General features: G+C 40.1%; 1 protein-coding gene across 3 annotated transcripts; it reads right to left on the bottom strand.

The window, feature by feature from the left end:
• Positions 1-2,306: 2,306 nt before the first annotated feature.
• Positions 2,307-11,688, bottom strand: CIPC (CLOCK interacting pacemaker). 3 transcript variants are annotated; one of them, XM_062636133.1, is made up of 4 exons: positions 11,253-11,688; positions 9,653-9,827; positions 8,578-8,747; positions 2,307-4,701 (listed from the first exon to the last, which is right to left on the bottom strand). In XM_062636133.1, exons 2-4 carry the CDS (start codon positions 9,723-9,725, stop codon positions 3,823-3,825), a joined length of 1,122 nt encoding a protein of 373 aa, XP_062492117.1. In that variant the 5' UTR covers positions 9,726-9,827; positions 11,253-11,688; the 3' UTR covers positions 2,307-3,822. The 3 variants fall into 3 exon arrangements, with proteins under 3 accessions (XP_062492117.1, XP_062492116.1, XP_062492119.1); XM_062636135.1 differs by lacking the exon at positions 11,253-11,688 and adding an exon at positions 5,919-5,988 and having other exon boundaries at positions 4,506-4,701; positions 9,653-10,123; XM_062636132.1 differs by lacking the exon at positions 11,253-11,688 and having other exon boundaries at positions 9,653-10,108.
• Positions 11,689-22,367: the final 10,679 nt, after the last annotated feature.

The following is a 22,367-nucleotide window of genomic DNA, read 5'->3' as shown; positions in this document are numbered from 1 at the left end:
CATCACATAGAGATAACAGTTCCGAGGTGGAAAAATCTTTCCAGGTTGTTCATGACACATCTATGGCAATGGTCACCCATGACAATATATTTTTAGAGTTCTGTACAGCCCACTTTTACTCATGCTCCTCCCACAGACCCTTTAATTCATAACATAGTGTTAAAGCTCATGTGACTCTCTTTGGAGAGAGAAATCATAGTACCACTTTTGGATCGGCACTTTCCTACATGGGCAACATGCTGCCAAGGAGCTGTATGTAAAAGCAAGCTTCCGAACAAAGGACTTTGCAGTTTAACAGCACTAAAATAACCCACAAACTTTTCAAGTATAGATTTTATTTCATTCATATTTCACAGTCTGCTTCTGTGAAGTTTTAGCAAAAAGGTCATGTTCTATAACAGAGTAGGCTACTGCATTCAGAGCTGGCAACAGACTTCAAAATTACAAAAAATGTTTACATTCCAACTAGAGCAGTAGAATTTCAAAAGTACATAGTAATCAAAAATACCAACATTTATTAAAACAATAGAAAAACTGCAGTCTGTCTGAACCATCAACCTACCCTGCCTGCTAGGTGTCAGCAACAACCGAAGCCACAGCAGGCCATCTGACTGATTTTTTAGACTGGGCCTGCTGTCTTCAACTAATTTGTTAATGCAAAGTTTTGCTGCTTCAAAGGTCAAAAAAATTATCCGTAGGCTCACTGCTTACAGGCTTCCAATCAGAGAAGCTAATGTTTCTGCTCAAATCATCCTACCCAGAATAAAGACCTGTTCTGGTCCTGATGCAGTCAATTAATTTTCTCAACACAGTTCCAAGCTAACCTATTTTATTAAATTGCAGCTAAGAAAGGAAACCCTTATTGTTTAAAGGTTTATCAGGGCTTCCAGGAATAAAGGCAGCTAAGAGAATCTAAACAGAATGGTACTTGATGACATTACTTATCACTAGGGGTCTTCAACATCCTTTTTTTCATAGATGTTGCGTCAAGATTTGCAGTTATCTAGAGATACGGTTCCTAAGGGGCTCCAGATTTACATGTAATAGTTCCAGAGTGTATTTTTCTAGTTCAGCAAATACTGTTTAAGTCTGGACTGATGCCCAGTAGGAGATTTCTAACCAGCTGCTGAACTCTAGTCACAGATTTATTGAATAGGTATTTATGCAAATTATACCAGCTGAAAGGCCCATCAGCCATAAGCACACCCGCATCAGCCCACCCTCAGTGCTGTCAGGCAAAAAAATATATGCGATTCTGTGTTGACTATGAGACATTTCTATCAGCTATAGTCTCCTTAAGTCAAAAAGTATTACACTGCAAGGCTAGCATTTCCTTCCTTTTACTCTGTCAGAACAGCGGAAATAGGATGGACGTCACCAGCAGACCCACTTTTTCTTGTCTCAAACAGCTAAGACTGGACTTTTTTTCTGACTTGCTTTCATTTCTAGGTAGCCTATCATCTTGTTTTCTAGGACAATCAATTCCTAAAATATATATATTTTGAACTTCAAATTCTCCTATTTGATGGGTAGAATAAGAATTTTAGGAAAAGTAGGAAAGATATCCTATGTATTTTCTCACATCTCACCTCTAGGCCCATACAGGTATCCAATCAATAGAATTCCCTGCTACTGCCTCCTCTCCTTCCTGTAAGCTCAGAAAAATCAAGCTTATTTTTTGGGATTCTTTCACAAATGGCCTAAGGTACCATCACATCTATCCTGCCAAATATTATCCAGTGCAGGTATCACAACTGATTCCAAAGAAGCTACATCAGACATGACCTACATTATTGCACTGTATTATCCTGCCTTCTAGGTTTGCTGGCTGAGTTTTGCTATTGCTGCGCTGCAATTTATGAGAAATCCTGGTATGCACAACTACAGCATGTATATTTAAAAAAATACAGGACAACACAGTCTGTGAACACTTTTCTTTCAATCAATTCCCACCTAGTGCATTAGTCTTGAGCAGGTGGGCAGGACACCTGGCAAGGCATAGCTTCACTAGGCTGAATCCTGGCACAGTATTTCTCTCTAGGCCTATGGACAAAACTTTACTATGGACAGTACAAATATGACTCAGATTTCTCCTCTTTGTGAGGCATGTACAGCATTTCTTTCCATCAATGTAAAAAGAGGAAAACCCCTTAAAAGAGAGAATTCCCTTACAATTTCTCTAATGCATGTATTTGAGGAAGACTACAAAAGCACTCTACACAATCTTCTGCAATATCGATTCCGAGAGGCATCAGAAAATGGAAAGGTTTGTCACAAATCAGCAAGACATCCACCTTACTTTCAAGTTTATTTTTAAGAACCTGAAAGAGATAACAGGAGTGATCAAAGCATCAAAATACCCGGTCACCGAGTCACCATGACTTTTTGAAAATGTTGTCACACAGAAAGGAACACACCATAAACAATCCAGAGTCCTTAATGCTCTTAGACAAAGTCATTCTTAGTTCTTTACACAGACTGCCTCTGAAAAAAGCCCTTCAGACTGGAGGGAGTGACATAGTTAAGTGCCTAGATAAACTGAAAATAAATGTCTGTAGAACAACTTCGGTAACATGACTACTGTGGATCTCTACTAGCCAGGCCTAATACCTTATGCAGACAGTAGCGTTAGCTGTATCTCAAGGCAAGCAGGCTAGGAATGATACAAACCTACTCAGAAGAAAAAATGTTTTGGGATTTTGTTCTTGGTTTGGGATTGCTGAGGTTTTTTTATGTTCAAATTCAAGGTAGATAAAATTTTTTTTGGAGATTAGCCAACCTGACATCCCCATCCCCCAGTACATTCATCTAATTTCTCTAAACAAAAAAAAGAGAAAGAAAGGGGATGGGAGAAGGACTTGTTTCATCACAGGCCATTTATGCTCCTTTTCCTTTCAACTCTTTTTTTTTTTAATAGTTAGTTATCTGATTTCACAGGAAAGAAAAAAAAAAAGGAACAGTTTATGCTTGTAAACTAAGGATACACATATCAAATAATATGCAACTAGTCTTGCTGAATTAATCCCGGTGAATATCTTCCTTGTGCTATTCTAAAAAGAAGTTACTGCAGTCTTTAATAACAATGTTTAATCTGTTAGCCACTGAGAAAATCCAAACCACTTTCCTTGTACACTTGTGAGCCATTAATAAACATGGATTTGGAACAAAACAAACACTTCCAGTGCAAGCCTTGTGACTTTCACTCATTCAAATTGTACAGACCAGAATCAAAAGTATACTCATCAAAACACATCATTTCCCTTGGGTCCTAAGACACTCATGACACTGACCAAAGATTGCAATGAATACAGAATGCTCATTCAAATGCAATAAACCCCCCAAAACAAGACTCTGCTATAACAAAGGACAGCAACAGCCTAAAAATATCACCCCCCCAGCCTAAGTTTCCTCTCCTCTCCCCAATGCCTTTCATCTAATTGCAACTGATAATGGACCAATACTGGGGCCTGTTGTGCTTTTCCATCCTCAGAACTGACTATCTGAAGAGGGGACCAGGAAGATATTTGCTTGCAAAATACTGTAAATGACTGTCTTTACGGAAAGAATGGGAACATGCCAGCAAAGCACATCCAAGCTGATAGAGCCCCAGGAAGTACATGAAGTTAGCATGTAGTTCAAGGACACACCATAGTAGTAAGCACCCATTTGTCAAGACCCCACCAGGCTGTTCCAGTCCCACAGCTGGCTCTGAAGACAAGTCATTCAAGACATGTCACCTTGCAAGTCCTGGACTCAGAAAATGCTCAAGTAAAAGCTTGAGACAGGAAACAGGAGGCACAAAAATAACTTGACCAATAGCTACTATATATTGGGATAAGGGGGATCTGCAAGGTTACCATCAGCTTTATCAGATCCCGTTAGAGATGCTTCTAGCTCTGCCCATGATTGTGGAGCATTGTTCTTTATTGCCTCTATGAAAAGCTGTGTTTGATGCTTCAGTCGGTCCAGCTCAGCCTGAGTCACCTGGTTCTGATGAATGAGCTCCTTGGTTTTTAAAGTGATCTCCAGCAATCCTGACCTGCGTAGGACAACAAGTGTGTTCTGAAAGCGTCTGCATTTGCTTTGCTGCTGCAAGAGCAGCTCAGGGGTAGTGCAAATCTCTTCTGGTATCAATGGGGGGCTCCACACTGCAGACTGCATTGTAGTCTGTGCTGCACTCTCGCTCTCAGGAGAGGTGCACTTTGTTGCCTGCAGAGTCCCAAAAGGCAAAAGGGGAGTCAAACCCGGCAGTTTCTGAGTGTCACTAGAAACACGATGAAAACCAGGAAGAGCTGACAGTTTTCCACTTGTCATTAGAGTTGAAGAACTCTGCTGGTTAGACTCCTGAGGGGTCTTAAAGCTAACTGGTAGGTGGGCAAAAGGACTAGTAGGCATGCCTGTGCTCCTTGATACGGGAGAACTCTCCATCTTGGGTGTTTCTGTGCAGAGTCGTTTAGGGCAACTGGTTTCCTGACATTCTTCTAGATCAAAGGAGCGATCTCTCTTGCAGGGCTGTGGTGCTATTTTGGGAAAAGAATTCAGGATGGGCAGGTAATTAGTGGAGTCATTTCTCTTTTTCCCAACAGGGTGAGGGTTTATGGGAGGTGGGATTGATGGACGAAGAAAGACTAGCTGTGGCTGAGCTGGAATCACTTCAAAGGATGGCTGCACAGTCCAAGACTGGAGCTGTGATGAACTCCCCTGAGAAGCATAAACAGGGAAAAAACAGAAGTCTTACAATAAAATTGTAGAAAAGGATCAAAAAACCTTAAATGAAACAGGTGGACTGTGCCATTTCTCCATATTTGATATATGCTGTCCCATTAATACATTCTGAACAGTTTTCCATCAAACTCATCCTTCTCTTTCTCCGACAACAGAGCATAGCACTAGAATCAAAGCTGTCATCCATAATCCTTTTACTGTGGAACAGCAGATACATTTAAAAACAATTCAATCTGAATTTATACATGCTTTCCTAGATGAAGATTACAGTGCATGCTTATATTGTACAATGCTTATGTAAAAGTTTGACCTAGACTTGGGCTCAAACAACAAGTGCACAGAAAAGTTGGAAAAGAATTAAGCATTGTGGTTATATTTTTAAAGAGTCAAAGAAAGACTGTACAGACATTTTAGGAACAATTCAGACTCCCTCTTTGTTGAAAGGCAGCACTCTAATCTTGTCAATTCTATTCTTATAGCAAGCTTTTGAAATCGTTATTCAATAAAGACGACAGCTGTTCAGTAAGTTTTGCAATCTTAAGTACAAAACAGTTTCAATACATTTAAAACCATGAAGAAGAAGAAAAAAAAAAAGCTGAATATCAACCAATGTAAGGAAAAAAGCCTTTTGTAACCTTCGAGCAGTTTAACTCCATAGCACTGGTGATACAGTGCACACTAGTGAACCTTAAAAGCATTATATTTTAAGAAAAATACCCAAGTTTTCACTCTCTCCCACAAGCCACACTCTGCAATATAGGAGAATACATCAATTTCTACAAGACACCATCTCTTCCTCTTTCAATACATTACCATGGATCTTCATGAGATCTCCTGGCCAAAAAGCATACCTGCTTTTCTCCAAACATACACAATGGTCTAATAAGAGATACCATTTCTTTCTGAAGGAAAATTTCACTTCTTCATATATTTCAGTCATTGCCACCACAATTAATATAATATACTGCCACCTGCTTTTCCAGTTCCTTATGACTTGGAATGCTAGAGGCAGGCCTGCTGAATGCACAGTTTTTAGTGCAAATACATTTTACTGGGTTTTGAACTATATTGAGCCACATGAAATGTACCTCCTTTCCCCTAGTCTCATAAAATTTAAACTGGCAAATGCTACCATTTCTCCCAGGAAAGGACTTGAACTTGTCACAAGCAGCTATTATGGAGATGAGGTTCACCTATTCTGACACAGAATTTCTTTGGTTCAGTCAGCAAGACTCTTACGGAATAGGGGTACAAAACAAATACCTGTAAAAATAAATATTACCTTGCCACAGAAGACAGGACAAACACGTTCAAAAGAAAAGTATCTCAAGATGTTAGAATTATATAAATACTGTGGCTATACAAACCTAGGACTGAACAAGCAGTCTTAAGAAGCAAGGTTTTGGAGTCAGAATTAATCATTTACTGCACAACTGTGCAGTATCTAGTACAGCAGAGCCCTAAAATCATTGAAGTTAGAAGAGCTGTGGTAGCTGTTTATCTTGTTCTGTTTTCTCCTACGTCTATTATCTACTTTCTTCTTTGCATTCATGCTGCATTCTGCTCTTGCTCTCCTACCCAAAATCTCATTTTCAGTAGAGAAGGACATGCTTATTTTATTAATTCTGCAAAGTGTTGGGTCTGGGTGGTTTTGGGGTGTCGTGGGAGGTTTTTGTTTTTTTTTAATGAAGGCTAACATCCTGCACATACCAGTGTAACTTGTCTAAAAGGCTTTCAAAAGAGTTACAGAAACCATGCCACAAGCCCCGCTGTGTTCCAGGGAATTAATCCCTGCTTCCCTGCTTGATTTATTTTTTTAATAACATTGTTAGCTGTTTACACTCTGAAACTGGGACAGCAGGTAACCACCACTGCGCAGGATTACAGTGGTTCTAAGGCAGAAGGATGATGCTGGCTGAAACTGATAAATAGCAGTAACTGGATGCTGGCTTTTTTGTTTGTTTTGGTTTTTTTTGGTTCAGCAAGTCCCACTCAGGGCTGTGTTGAAAAGCCCATTTTAACAAGATAACCATCATGGCCACCTGAGGTAACTAGGCATAAAGGAAAGAGGCAGAAAGACACTCCATTGTTATTATTTTGACCTGGCCTTACTGTTTTTGTTTATTGCAGCAAACATTTTTCAGTTCAACATTACTGTCCTTAACCATATGTAATTAAGACTCAGAAGTTATGATGCACTATCAAAAGAACCGAGTCTGGTAATTTTACCTACCTCCAACTCTTACTCCCAAATTTCCTTTTTGATACACTACCAGGTTTTTTAATATTTTTAATATATTTTTAATATACTTTAACATATTTTTAATATAAATATATATATAATATAATATAAAAGCTACTTTGTATCAGCTACATGTCCTAACTGTTTGCAACACAACCTGGAGTTTAACATTAGACTACCACTGCAATCAGTGTTTTTGAGGTATGGGCCAAAGGCTATCAATAAGCCTTTGGTGAAGCTTGTCTACTCCCTGCTATACAAAAACTTCAGTATTTGTTTACACAGTATTTTGTCCACACATATAGGAACATGACTATAAAACTGTTTCTTGCCAAAATAAAGCTCACAGATCAGAACCACAGAATGGTTAAGGCTGTAAACGACCTTAAAGATCACCTAGTTCCAACCTCTCTCACACCTCACAGTAGACAGTGTCACCCAAGTCTCTGTCCAAACTGGCCTTGAACACTGCCAGAGATGGAGCATTTACCACTTCTTTGGGCAACCTGTTCCAGTGCTTCACCAACCTCACAGCAAAGAACTGCTTCCTTAGATCTAACCTCAATCTTCCGTTTAAGTTTCAACCCATTACCCCTTGTCCTATTGCTACAGTCCCTGATGAAGAGTCCTTCTCTGGCACCCTTGTGGGTGCCCTTCAGATACTGGAAGGCTGCTATGAGGTCTCCATGCAGCCTTCTCTTCTCCAGGCTGAACAGCTCAAACTTTCTCAGCCTGTCTTATCTCCCCCACAAATGCACAATCTGCCAAGCACTAACAGAAAACTATATTTATATCAGCATTGTGACACTATATTTGAATTTTATAGGTTTTACTTGTTGTTATAAAAGATTCAGTAGAAAAGGAATCAGGATATATATTTGTTTTTCCTCTTCTCGCTGTATTCTGACATGTATTCTAATAAAAAAAAAAGCTGAAGAACTTTCCCTCTGCTCAGAAAACGTGTACACAGCCAGAGGTCTAATAACACGGCAATACTTTGAACTTGCAGCTCTCCTATTTTCTGTTACGATGTAAACATTACCAGTCTCAGGGATGTGCTGGAGGGCAACAGGTAACAAGATACTGGAATACATAAATAGGGAATGTAATTGTTGCAGTGTGAGCTATCACACAGAGCTAAGAGAAATAACTGATTAAGTAAAAATACGCCTTCAGATACAAATCTAATGTTTTTACTTGTAAACATCCTGGATTAGCATTTCCCACTGTACATAAAGCACATTTAGGCCATAAGAACTAAGAAGAAAAACCTATCATCCTATTTTATCATCTTTACTGAATGAAAATGAAAATACCAGCTTTCAAAAGGAAAAACACTCACTTTTTTTGCTTTACTCTTTGGTGCTATTAACATAACATTCTTAAAGATCTATTTTTTGTGGGATCCCTTTAAGACGAAAAGGTTTAATAGATGTAGCAGAGCTTCTCCATTTCACTTTTTCCATCTTAGTGATTCTAACTGTCACAATAGAACTTTTCAAGTTACCAGCTGCTATCTGGATTCCAACAACTTTGTAAAATCTTTGAGAAAGGAAAAATACTACAATAAAGAACATGCAATATTTTTCAGGAGATTATTTCTTCCCTACCTGCTTAACTAACACGTTTTTCATTACAACCATAGGAGAAAGTGCAGGAAAGGGGTTGCCTGCGGCCATTGGGCGTTGCCAAGGCCCATCCTCTACATTCCAACACGACGCATTCAGCACGTCCTCTGAGTCAGTCTGCTCCATAGCACTCAGGCACTCTGAACTTCCATCTGCCAAATGTAGAATTCAGCTGTTAGTTGTTTCACATGCACCATGCTTGCTACCAACTTTCAGTTTCACTATTCTGCTTTCTTCCAACCAAGACACAAACAACAACAAAGTTCAGTTCTGGAACACCAATAAAATTAGACCTGCTGTGACAGCTGTCAAATAGCCTTTAACAAAAGGCTTCATGTATCAGGCTAGTCCTCATGCAGATACTGCCCCCCCCCCCCCCCCCCCCCCCCAAAATTATTACTTTTTGTTCTTTCATAGTTAATCTCCAAATGACTGCACACTATCATGAAGATTGCTCTAAAACATGGTGCAGCAAAGAACTATGGGCTCCAGCACTGCACAGCCAGTCTGTGCTGCAGGCATTTTGTGTCTTGAAATCCTCTATCTCTCACAAAAGCTCTTTTTCTTTGTGGGTTTCTTTCTGTTTTGTTTGTTTGTTTTTCCTTTAAAAGCCATCTCTTCACAGTTTTATTGAGTATTAAAACGGCACATTGTGTCTACATTTTACTGATGTTATACAAATTACTCTCAGGTCAAATCACAAGAGAGATTAGGCAGCATAATCCAACAGTTCATTCATCACTGCAAAGAAAAAAAAGTAATTTTGCCATCCCCACTTCTAGACTCCTAAGTGTAAGAGTCTTCCATTCATTTCTTTACTAGGCACATTTTAAATTCTCATGCCATTCAAATTCAGAAAGAACTTCATAACTACACAAAGCTCTACTCCAGAACAGTTTGATGGTATGATGATTGCAATCTGTTTTATACAGAAAGACCCTCTCAGTTAATGAGGCATAAATGACAAGGGGCTAAGAGACAGATTGGTCAAATGTGACTAATAAAAGCAAAGTCTGAGCAAGATAACACACAAAAGGAATGCAGTGATTTTCTAAACCTGAATATCCAGAGTCCTTGTCAGATTCAGCTGCCGCCATGCTCAAACGCTGGTTCAAGCTCTTCAATGCCATCACTTTGCCCAGTAGTTCCTTGAGAGTCTCAACAGGTGACTATATTGTCTCCATGCTTCCATAGTGCCACAGCTGGTTTTTAACACTTTTTCCATTGAAGAACTACAAAACAGTTAAGAATAAAAAGGGCCTTTCTCTGAATCCAAGGAAAGTTCCACCAGTATAAGACAACAAAGGGAGCCATAGCTGTCCTTATAGAAATCTGGTTATCAAAGGTTTCCTGTATCTGTTAAACAATCTGTAGAATTCTATTAAACTCCCAGCTTCACATTTGCTGTTTCTCACACATTTAGATTAGCAACGCTTGCCAATGAAAAAAAGAGTTTATTCCCTGCAAAATTCCCTAAACTATGCATGCTTAATAACACATTACAGAGTAGAAAAGATGGGCAACAAATCTGTGTATCAACTAACACTTTACATTGTAGAATTATCCAGACTGAAATTTTTCATCTCCCTTAGGCTGATTTTTTAAGTTTTGGGAAAGTTTCCATGACCCAATCTTTCATGGATTTCTACATCAACTACAAGAGAACAGGGTACAACTGTTAAGCCCTTTAGGGTAGGTTAAAAATTGCCAAAAAAACTAAGGCATAGGAAGGAAGAAATTAAATAAAGCAGAAATATACTAGATATTTAAAGAATCTTTATTTTTTCCTACTGCTGTGAATGCCATCCATGAATCAAAGGTATTTCAGAAGTACTGAAGACATGGATGCACCTCTCACATTCAGGTCCTTTCTTCAGTTGGTTGAGCAAGTCAGAGTATAGTACAGGTCAGTCAATCTGACTGAAGTACCTGAAGCAGAATCGTGTAATACTTACACTGAGTAAAGTACATGATAGATTCATCTGGAGAGCACAATGAGCAAGTAATTTCTAACTCCATTATGAATTCTATCAGACAAGTTAATAATTCCTTAATGTACACACAAAACTTGGGAAATACGAAGGCAACTTCTTGATCTGCCAAAGACATAATGCCTAAGCTCAACAACATGGGTAATCAAGATAAAGTAGCAGCTAGAAAGCATATGGTTGTTATCTGTAATTAAATCAATGCCCCTCTAAATCAAGTGGTATAGTTACTTATTTCTTTTTACACTGCCAGTGAGCTAATTGGAGACTTTCACGCCAGAAATATCTCAGATTTTCCAAAGAATGAAATGTAGATATAAAATTACTGTACTAGACATGTTTCTCCACCCCTAAAAAAAAGCAAAACAAACGAAAGGCCAAAGGCTATTTATAAACAACTTTTTTTTTTTTTCCCCTCAAGAATTTAAAGTTACTCAGGCAACTTTTATCTCCAAAAAATTAGCTATCTCAGGGACTGCATCCCAGAACAAGTCAGCTGTGCTGGGGAAGCCCAAACAACAAACAGATGAACCTGCAAAGCTGTGGCTTTGTTAATACAGTCTGTTTCACCCTCAAGAGTAAAGTAAGTCATCACAAGAAAGCAAGTGATTAGAGAACATGCTGGGGCTAAAGAAATCCATACTGCTAAAAGCACAACACATACGATACCTGCAATGCACTCCTACGGGGAAATGCCCTCTTCTTCCCACACCCAGAATGAGAACACTGGAAAGCTAAAAATAAAAGCTATGAAAATGTATAGTTACATTGTGGCCTCCCATACTACAGACTTGCCACAACGTTCCAATGCTTCCTGACGGCAGGCAGAGTCTAGTAAGAGAGAGCAAAGGTTCTGCTTCTATTAAAGAAGGTAGCTGGCCAACAGACAAATGACAGAATGAAGCGCAGAAATAACTTTTAATATTTGTAGAAATTATTTTCCTATAAAACAACCCTTTGAAGTTCTACCTCATGTTAGAGTTGTATATTTATTTAAACTGCAACTATGGTAACCCAGGAGTCTACATCAGTCAGACCAGCAGTCCATTAACAATTATATCCAGTGCAAGCTACTACAAATGACATTGCAGCTGGCATTCTGGAATAACCCACCCTGAAAGGCAAGTTTCTTCCTAAGGTCCTGACAACTGGTTGTTATTCTGCTCCAAGAACTCAAGCCCTGGCACCTCCAGTAATGAATTCTATATGTTAGATATAGTGCTGAGCTTGTAGGGCAACTGTCTATGTTACTACAAGAAAAAGACGATAATGGCCAGTGGAAGGGAATTTCCTCAGTAGCTACTTGCATCATTTTTACTTTCCATCTTCAGTCACACCTGCTAACAGGTATGGAGCAAAGGTAACTACATAAGAGCAAACTAAATGCTATCCCTGGAATGGAAGATGAATCTTAAGGTAAGGTTTAAGTCCCAATCCGTGCTTTTGTTACTTAGACCTTTCCAAAATGTTATTTTTTAATAACGTGGTATATATTGATGCTAATCTCCAAAAAACTAAGAACTAAAGCCAGAAGGAGGGTTAGAAATAAGTAGGGTAAGAACACACCACCTGCTCGGGAACCTTTGGGAATGGGTTGGCACACTGTCTTCTCTTCCCTTATGGAAAATAAATCAAAACAGCGACAAAACCACAACCAAAACCAAACCAACCAGAAGGGCCACTCTCTCCAGACGCGGACGTAGGACCGCTCCTGCCTAGCTGCCCGACCGGCAGGCAGGAGCACCGGCAGGAAGCACCGGCAGGAAGCACCGGTCGCCATCCCCGACGCCTAGGGCCCTCCTTTCCGCCACAGCTGCGGGAGCTGACCCTACCCGACCGCCCTCCCGGGGCTTCGCCCGTACGCAAGGCTGTGCCGGCAGGACGCCCTCGCACTGGACCTGGAGGAGAGGCCTCCGCGCAGGCGGACCGGGACACCAGCTTTGGGGATCGGGACACCAGCTTTGGGGATCGGGACACCAGCTTTGGGGATCGGGACACCAGCTTTGGGGGCCGAGCCCCCACCCCGCCACACAGCGAGGCGAAGTGGGCGGCAGACCCCACAGGAACCACGAGTCCCTCACGGCCACCTCCCCCGCACCAAACCACCCCTCACCTGCCTTCAGTCCGCCACATCGCCAGCCCCGCCGGCCGCGCATGCGCAGCAGCCTACCATGGCGCACAAACCTCCTCAGCGCCTAGACAGCATCACCCCGGAAGGGGAAAGCCGGCTGCCATGGTCCCCTCGGCGCGCAGGCGCACAGGGCTCGGCGTGTGCGTGTGAGGTAATCGGGCGCCATGGTCAGAGGCAGAGGTTGGCGTAGTCTTGATCTGTCTAGGTACTGTGCAAGGGGATACAGTCCATCGCTACAGAGAAGTTTAGTGCTTCGTAGAGCTTTTCTCACTCCAGGAATGAGAGATGACCGCAAAAAACATAAGATGCTCATAGCCTCTTACAAAATGAGGAAAGCAGCACCAAGGAGATCGAGAAGCTTTCAACTTGTTTCAGAGAGGAAAAACACGTCAGGAGGAGCTGTTATGAGTAAAGGATAGCCTTCTACGTGGCTAGTAAATATGAGATAGCGAAAGAAATAATGTAGATTTGCTTTCCATGAACTGCATATAAACCAAGGGCAAATAAGACGAAGTGAATCCTCTGGTTCAATGAATACAACTTGAATAGCTATTTTTGTTCTGAGAACTGCACCCAGAAGTCTCAGAATTTTGCACTCAGACATGAAAGCCATTTCATTAGGGAAAACTGAAAGGCTGTGTGAAAGGGCTGAGCAAAGACACAGTGAATTTCCTGAACAAAAATGAATGAAAGAATCCATTGTTATCATGGCCTTGTTAAAGAACGTGAAACACACTGAGTAGAAAGATCAACATGATCTCATAAATCCCTGTGCGAAAAAGAGAAGGGTCTTTACTCTCAGCATAGTCTCATAAAAAAGCTATCAAATGCAAAAGAAAAATGTCCAGGATTAGGTGAAATGACACTGTCTTTTTGAAATTGTGACACAGAATGGATTCCAGTCCAAATCATCGGAAGTGCTGTGGGAGAACACATACTCCTAGGATGTAGTTCTGAGTATTCAAATACCAAAGTTGGCTCTGAGTTAGTCTGAACAGTACTGTGAGATGTGTGATCTCTAGACTGTGGATTTGGATCCCTTACTGCTCAGGAGGTTTCAGTACTGAGCAAAAGCATACTCAGAATGCCATTGCATCATGATACTTGCTCAGGCCGGGTCCCGGTTGTCTTATTCTCAGAAACAACCCTTACTTATCTCCAAAGAGACCAGATTTTTCGGATGTGGAGCGTGGGTGCTCACTGAAAACAGCTCATCAGAGAGTGAACAGTCTGTATTTGGGACAGATAACCTGCCGTTCAGTTGAGGTGATTGAGAAAAGATTTGGAATTTGTGATACCAGGCCTTCATCCAAGGGGCAGCTGGTAGGAGAACGGAAATGCTGTACTGTTTGATGGAGAAGTTTTTTTGGGTAGCCAAGGTAAACCTCTGTTTTAAATACACTAAATCTTAATCACCTGAATTCTCCTTGAATTCAGTTGAATTAAACCTTAGGTTTTATTGAGCATTATCACCTGAATTCTCCTGCTCCAAAATACACTTTTTAAAATAATTTTAATAATATCTCTGCTGTCGCCCTTTCTCTCCCTTTTCCTTTCATTTGATTCTTCATTAATACAAGTTCTGGTTTACTATGTTTACAGTGACAATAGGATGTTTTCCTTTTTTTTCATGTGTTGCACTGTGGTTTGTTTGTTTATCCTAATGGTGATCACTTCAGCAAGTATTACTTTTTTGTTCACTTCCCTGTTTCTTCTGGTCATACAGCAGGAGAAGAGAGAGTGAAAAGAATATGGGTAAAGTATGACTGCATGTTTACTCATTTTCGGTGAGTAAACATGTAGTCAACATATTTACTCACATAAACTGTGTAAACATGCAGTTTACTCACCTAAACACTTTCACTAAAAAAAAAAAAAATAAAGTGTTGAATCTCTTCTTCCAGGAGAAGATGCAGAAATCATCTTTCATGCCTTAAGAGGGACAACAGCAAGTATTTATACAATGAGACAGTTAAATAATAGATCTTGTGTGGTTGCTGAACAATTAATAAAGGTGTTGATGCATGGGCTTCATAAATGCCTATGATACAGAGAATCTTTTGTCCTAACAGCAGTAGAAAGAAATGTTTGGCAAACTGAGGAAGTAAAGCATAGCCAGGTTAGAAGAAGAGCATGGTTTCATTATGCATTGTCTGAACTGGAGAGGTTAGGTGTTTGTCTGAAAACACTGTGTACTCAATCTTTTTCTTCATATCCTCACCAATTTATTTTGCTATTACCCGCAAAATACAGTTTAGTAGATATTGCATTACATTAAGTTAGTCTGCAAATAAATAGCTTTATTCATTTCACTTTATTGAACAAAGTCTAACTTTTATGGTATGTTGATACAGATATCTTTGTTCCTTCTATTATCTATTTTTTGTTATTTTAATGCATTAGCAGAAGAATATTGTTCAAGCATTGCCTCTAAGTTTTCTTTGGTCTCAACCAAAGAATTAATGCTTGTGGATAAAGTATTTGCTTCATCTTTCAGCAGAGGGACACTAAATCTCAAATGTGTTTCCTTTTATTTTGGTGTTAGCTGTGTTGTTGGACATTAAAACTATATTAAAACTCAAGATCTGTTTGAAAGGACATTCAGCATGTGGGTTAATAATTAATATTTAATAAATATCAAAGCATCAAGGAAATACTGTGTGATCACTTGCTCTGACCTATAGGCTATCACAGGTATAGAATTTCACCCAGCAGTTGAGTTCACAAGATTTTTCTCTAATGAAGGTGTTTTAGCAATGGCTTGTTTTTCTTCTACATTTCAACTTTATCTAGCTGTTTCCTTTTCAAAGTACGTACCTTTCAGAATCTTGTATCAATCTGTAACTTTATCTTTGCCATAAATGTCTCTAAATTAAGGGAAGGCAGTATGATGATAATTTAACATTAACAAGTGATTTGTAGAGATGGCATATCAAGAATAAAGCACCTTTGATGCTCTATACGCTCTTCTGTACCATATTATGTTGAAGGAGAAGAAAGGTGGATTTAATACCCCTTAGACACTGGTAGACTCTTGGGCCAGCTGAGGATTTGGGGAAGCTATGCAGAAGAGCAGGCCCAGAAACTGCTTTTCATCTGTACAGCGTCAGATCATTTCAGCAGGTCAGAGTACTTTGGAAGGTGTCATGTGCTTTCATACTACCTCACTTCCCCAGCACAGTTACCATCTCTCTCTGTCTTCGATAAAGCCTGCAGCATGTGGAAAGCTAACAGGGTGTGGAAGGATGGATCTACTTAATTGGTGCAGTGCCCTCAGGGAAATCACCTCATGATATTGTTATTTTCCGATGGAGAAATCTATAGGATTTATAGTGTCACAAAGGAGCTACCGTTTACTCCAAAGTAGGATAAATGTCATGTTTTTGAGGAGATCAGAAATCATTTGGGTTTGTATTTCAAATGTTGATAGTTGCTTTGGGAGCTTTTCTTGTTGTCAGTATCGTCAGTGTCAAGTCTGATAAGGCCATCTCTGTCAACTGTTTTATATGTATTGTAATTTGTCCAGTGTCTTCATTTTTTTCTGTTGCATCTTAATTTTGTGAACCTGAGAACAATGATAAGTATCTTCACATTCTCCACGGCTTCTGCATTCCTGCATTATATCTAATAACCACTGGGTGTCATGTGTCTCTTTGAATTACAGTATATAGGGAAGGTCAAACTGGGTCCAATCAAGGGCTGCCTCTGGCCTTTTTTTCAAGATTAAAAGAGTTATCTACTTTACATAAAATTGCAACAAGTAGTCCCAAATCTTACATTAAAACAATTTTATTTATATACCAAGGGCAACAAATATGAGATAGGGATACTACAAACAAGAGCCTAATTTTCTACACTATTTATTCCCAATACCATTCACCCAGTTGACTGAAGGACACATTGGTGAAAAAAACCTAAGATGTCAGTAATTAAAGGTGGCTTGGTAACATAAATGAATAATATAGCAGAATTAAGGCTGCACTGGTGATTTCAAATCTGTATTTTCCTAATTGATGGGGACTATATTAGAGAATATTATTTTGAGATGGATTTGGGTCTATTATTTCCTGTCATTTTTACAAGCAAATAGACAAGAATCCATTACTTTATGTGCAAGTATAGCAAAATAACCTCATGCAGAAGAGAATTTGAACCTTGAACCCTCAATACAGACCTCTGCTAGGGAGGATTACAGATTAGCCATATTACTTGCACATAGAAGGATTAAATTTTCTATGGACTAGTCATTGGAGAGATCATATGATACGGTAACATTGATACAGCCACATGTTGTGCTCACAGTATGGATAGATGAGCCAAGGATATAGACTGGATGTAGGCTTTCTGAGAAGCTCAGATGCCACTCTGACTCAGCTGCTTTCCCTGTAGATTTGTTGGTGACATTAATCTGTTGCATGTGGCTTCTCTTAGTAGTGGTTGAGGCTTTGCTTAATGATATGGTGATGAAACGTTCAGAATTGCTAGAGCCATTTGAAGACAAATACAGAACAGGCTCTTGGTTCACAGGGCAAAGTATGTTTCCATATTCTAGGGTACAGTAGCAGGATCTGTCTTACCTTTAACTTAGAAATCTAGGCTGCACAGACTGTCAGAATAATCTGAATTGAACATCTGTGTCCAAGGCTGCAGGAATTGTCAAGTCTTCTAGGAGAAGATCAAGGAAAAGCTGCTGAGTATGGACTTTTCTAGTGGCCTGTGTACAGAGTAGCCAAATCTGAATGGATTTTTATGAGACTAGAAGAAGGCAGTGCCTTGATGTAGTACTCCACAGAGCCTTGAGCGACATGGTCTAGTGTGAGGCATCCCTGCCCATGGCAGTGGTTTGGAACTACATAATCTTAAGGTCTTTCCAACCCTAACCATTCTATGATTCTGTGATCTTCGGACCAGTTTTCTAAACTTATCAAATGTAACAGCTCTTCTGAAGAGGTCTTCCCAAGAGATCTGTACAAGAGGATGGTGGTATCAATTAGAATATGCTTTTGTTCTGGAATCACTTGTGGACCTTAAGGTGAGGTCCATAATGGCTATGTTAGCAAGCCTCTGCTCAGGGAAGTACTGGAAACAATTTCCAGTGAGACAGCAGAATGGACAGAATATACCAGTTAGATTCCTAATCCGATTGCAAGGCTGATTTCTGTTGTGCTGAATTCAGAGGGATCTACTGGGTGCTCAGCACTCTTGAAAATGGGGCCACTTGTTTGCATGTCTTCAGGAAAATAAAGCTTCTTGGAAATGCTCTGACAGTAGTTGTCTTCCAGATTGTATTAATTTAACAAAAGTAAAACCTTGATGGAATATGTGTCAATATTGTTGCAAAGTTCACTGAAACATTACTTGTTTTATTTTGATGCTTACAGTAGTAAATACAATGTTAATCAGTACAATACAAAACTAAAAAGAAATAAAATGGCAGTCAAATACAGTGGTGTTCCACTTTGCTTTATCTAATTGAAATATAGTTACTGGTTTTGGTACAAACTTTTGAAATCTTGGAATTTCCTAGAAGGCAAAAATACTGTCCTTCTTTTATTAAAATTAATATAGCCCTCTGAATTTCCAGCCTTCCAGAACTGTTTTAATACTTCTGTCAAGTGTGATTGTTATGGTGATCAGATAAAATGGAGGATTGCACAGTGATGCCTGATAAAGGTAGATTTCTGGTCCTAGGATAATTCATATCATTTGATTTGTGATATGCTGCTGTAATATTGTGCTCCTTTGTATCATTGCTGCATGGAAAGAAATAGCATTGATATTAAATGTTTGTATGTTCCTGCAGACCAGAGAAAGGAACCTGTAATGGAATAACAGAAATGACAAGCATACCCAGGCTGTCACGCTCCTGACAAGCTCTGCTATGCGAGCACACTGCTTCAGTAGGGCAAAAGCAAAGTACACCAAGCACAGCAGACTATTTAGCAGATGTTTGTGGCATTTGTGGCTCCAGGACTAGCCCTGTGTAGATATAAGACTGAGTTAGGTTTTCTTTCCATTTTGCCGAGGGCAGGAAAATCATATCCGGCTAGGGAAGACAGTTTTTCACTCTTTTAGGAAATTCTCCACATGATGGCAGTAAAAAACCTCTGGAATTCAGAGGTGGTATCTGTTTCACCTTCAAAAGCCAAAGAGAAAAAACAACCCAAGATGAAGAACTGAGTATGTGACTGAGCTTTTATGTTTCTCGTTTTTCTCCTGGTAGTCCTTAAATTCCCCAGATAGTTTTCCAGACAGGAAGGCTACATGCAGCCTGGCACAAGGAGAATAGGTCACCTGTCACACTATACTAGGGCGCAGTGTCACTCACAGGCACAACTTCAAAAGATATTTTTGGTTTCTTATGCTGTGTATTAATGTGCAGAGGGAGACGATAAGAAAAAAGAATGTTGTTTTTAATCCCTGTGCAAACACTTGTCCCTGTCCAAAGAGCTTGGGGACTGTAGCTCATCACTTCAAGCCACGTAGCAGGGGGCACTTGGGTGAGGACCCAATTTGCCCCAACTGGGCTTTTGACCAGCTTGGTTTGATTGCTGTAACAATGCCAGACAGAGATTAGTTGTGGAATGAATTTGCAGTTGGGACTCAGCCTGTCTAGAGTGCTTGGATAGCTTGGTGTATGGAAGCACTTAGAGGGGAGTGTATTTAAAGAACTCAGAGGCAGCTGTGTGGCTAAAATTAAAATGCTTTTTTACTGTGTTGGTTTTGCTTGGTTTCCTGTTGCACACTCTGGACCTGTCTTACGAGAGCAAATGAGCAAAGGAAGGGAATGACTCAAAGAGGTGAAATCGATCCTAGAAATTCCTGCTTAGCTTTTTACAGCTTGGATGCACCAGATATTTGACATGAAAAGGCCTGTGGCTAAAACAGTCCTTGAAAGTCTCAACTTCATATTCATATGCCTTTCATTCCATTCTTCATTCATTCAGACCGTAGATTTTCTTTTTGTGTTTGTGCAAGAATTGCTGCTCCAAAACTTGATTCCCATCTTTCCTTCTCAGAATACCGGAAGTCTAATTGACCAGTACCTAGCACCAGAAGTAGTTACTGTGGCTGATCAAAACATGTAAAAATATCAAATACAAATACAAGTGGCAGAAAAATACTGGTCTGTAAATGAATGCATAAAGTAGAACTTACAGATGAATCAGATCAAGATCTCCAGTAAAGCAAAGTTAAAAATATAGAATCACAGAATAACAGAATGGTTAGGGTTGGAAATAACCTTAAGATCACCTAGTTCCAACCTCTCTGCCATGGGCAGGGAAGCATTGCAATAGACTGTGTCACCCAAGGCTCTCTCCAGCCTGGCCTTGAACACTGCCAGGGATGGAGCATTTACCACTTTGGGCAACCTGTTCCAATGCGTCACCATCCTCACAGTAATGAACTTCTTCCTTATATCTAACCTGAACTTCCCCTGTTTAAGTTTGAACCTGTTACCCCTTGTCCTATCACTACAGTCCCTAATGAAGAGTCCCTTCCCAGCATTCCTATAGGCCCCCTTCAGGTGCTGGAAGGCTGCTATGAGGTCTCCACGCAGCCTTCTCTTCTCCAGGCTGAACAGCCCCAATTTCCTCAGCTTCTCTTTGTATGGGAGGTGCTTCAGCGGCTTTATCAATCCCTGTGTTCCAACAGCTCCATGTCCTTCTTATGTTGAGGACACCAGAACTGCACACAGTACTCCAGGTGAGGTCTCACGAGAGCAGAGGGGCAGGATCACCTCCTTCGACCTGCTGGTCACGCTCCTTTTGATGCAGCCCAGGATACAGTTGGCTTTCTGGGCTGTGAGCACACACTGCCGGCTCATGTTCAGTTTCTTGTCAAGCAAATATAAACAAGGTTAGTTTATAATCAATAGAGCAATTACTCCTATAATAGATAATTTTCTTTGAGAGAGCATATTACTTAGAAGTCTTAGCATAAAAGACATTTAGCAATAAATTTATACTCAGACTCTTCTGATGTGAGGCATTATTACCCCAGAATAGCACATGGGGAATTAGGAAATAGATTTAAAAACTTGGCCAAGGTCATGTAGGAAGCCTGTGTCAGAATGAAAAAAACCATGAGAATGGTAAGGGCAGTTCCTGTTCACTATTTCCCTGTCTGATCATGTATCTTATAGTGGTTGTAGAGCCTTCCTGTCAGCCTAAGAACTCACTTAGTCTGATGCCTTAAAAGCTGTTTTGGAGACAAATACAAAACTCTAAGTTATAGGCAGCCTGGGGTATGATTCCACATGGTCTTTTAGGAAAGACTTGTTTATCTGTCACAGTGAATGTAAAGGGGCTATTCAAATAAACAGGCACCCCTCTCCAAACCAACAAATGCACTCATTTTGTTTGCTTAAAATGCCCTCTAAACGTTTTCTAATTACAAGTCACATTACAAGTCACAAAGCTTTCCTAAATAGTAGGAACACTATTAGGGAGTGAGATAAAGTGTCCAGCCTACCTTGCCACTGATAAATGGAAAAGTGGAAGCGAGAGGCGTAACTCCCCAGTCCGTGAAACCATAGGTTGATCATAGTTTATAAACAGAATTGTGTCGCTCATCCTTTGCTAGTGTAGCAAAACTTTGTTTTCCTAAAAGATTAGGTTCTTTGTATACATGTAGCACTCCCATTCATGCCAAGGGGAGTTACCCATTGCAGCCTGAACCCCCAAGTCAGCAGCACTGAAAGGGTCACATTAGCAGGTTGAACTCTGGCTGTGTCAATGGTACTCTAGAGATAATGTAACCAAAAATCAGGGGGTAGTCCACAGTTCTGATTAAACCACCAAAATTGAAACTGTTAGTTGTCTAAATCACCCTTCTGCATCAGCAATCATTTTGGTCTGTGTTTTGGGTATTCTGCTGAAATCTGTGAGGGGTGAAAGATTCAGGAACAGTGGCCCTATTAAACCCTGCCAAAGACTGTGGCTTTCACAAGTACCAACTTCCTCTTTTTTTTTGTTGCATAGACAATACAGCTGTGGTATCCCTGTACATGCTGATTACATTTTCTGGTTTGTGTTTCCTCTTCAGAAGTAGCTCACTTGCGAATGACCCTGTGTGATGAGTAAGGGAAGTTCAGCATGCAGTTTTGATGCTACAAAAGGGCCTGTTGGTAATTTCAATGCATGTTTCCTAAGTCCTCGGAAAGGTCACTGGGGGTCTCCATTACGTGCAGTCTAGAGCCTGCTACAATTTTCTCATACAATTTAATCTGCTGCCTGGATGGCCTCCAGTATACAAGCAACTGACAATCTATAGTCTTTGGAATTAATTTCCTGGAATCATGGAAGGCCTGCGTGGCCTCCAGATGACAGATGTGTACTGGAGCTCTTAGTGCAGCAAGATGCTTTACAGAGATGACAGAAAATTCGCCTCATTTCAGCATTTTCTGTAGGCTTTTAAATCTTCTTCTAGTGATTTTAGGAATAAAGTTATCACTAAGTTGCAAGTGTCATTCTGAGTGGGCATTATTAATAATAATCTTTTGCTTTCTGTAGCACTTAGCGTCTGGGGACCTTTCTGGGTTTATAAATATTCTTTAAGATAAACACCACACTTATGAATTTGCTAATTTTTGTCATAGTCATTTTATAGCTGGGAAACCAAAAATCAAGGGACAGATAAATGAGCTGCCA

The sequence above is a fragment of the Pezoporus occidentalis genome, unplaced genomic scaffold (assembly GCF_034315485.1).
Source record: "Pezoporus occidentalis ecotype Australia unplaced genomic scaffold, CSIRO_AGI_Poc_V1 ctg47, whole genome shotgun sequence".
Taxonomy (NCBI): domain Eukaryota; kingdom Metazoa; phylum Chordata; class Aves; order Psittaciformes; family Psittacidae; genus Pezoporus; species Pezoporus occidentalis.
Note: the sequence above shows the minus strand (reverse complement) of the source record. Positions and strands in the feature narration are given on the sequence as shown.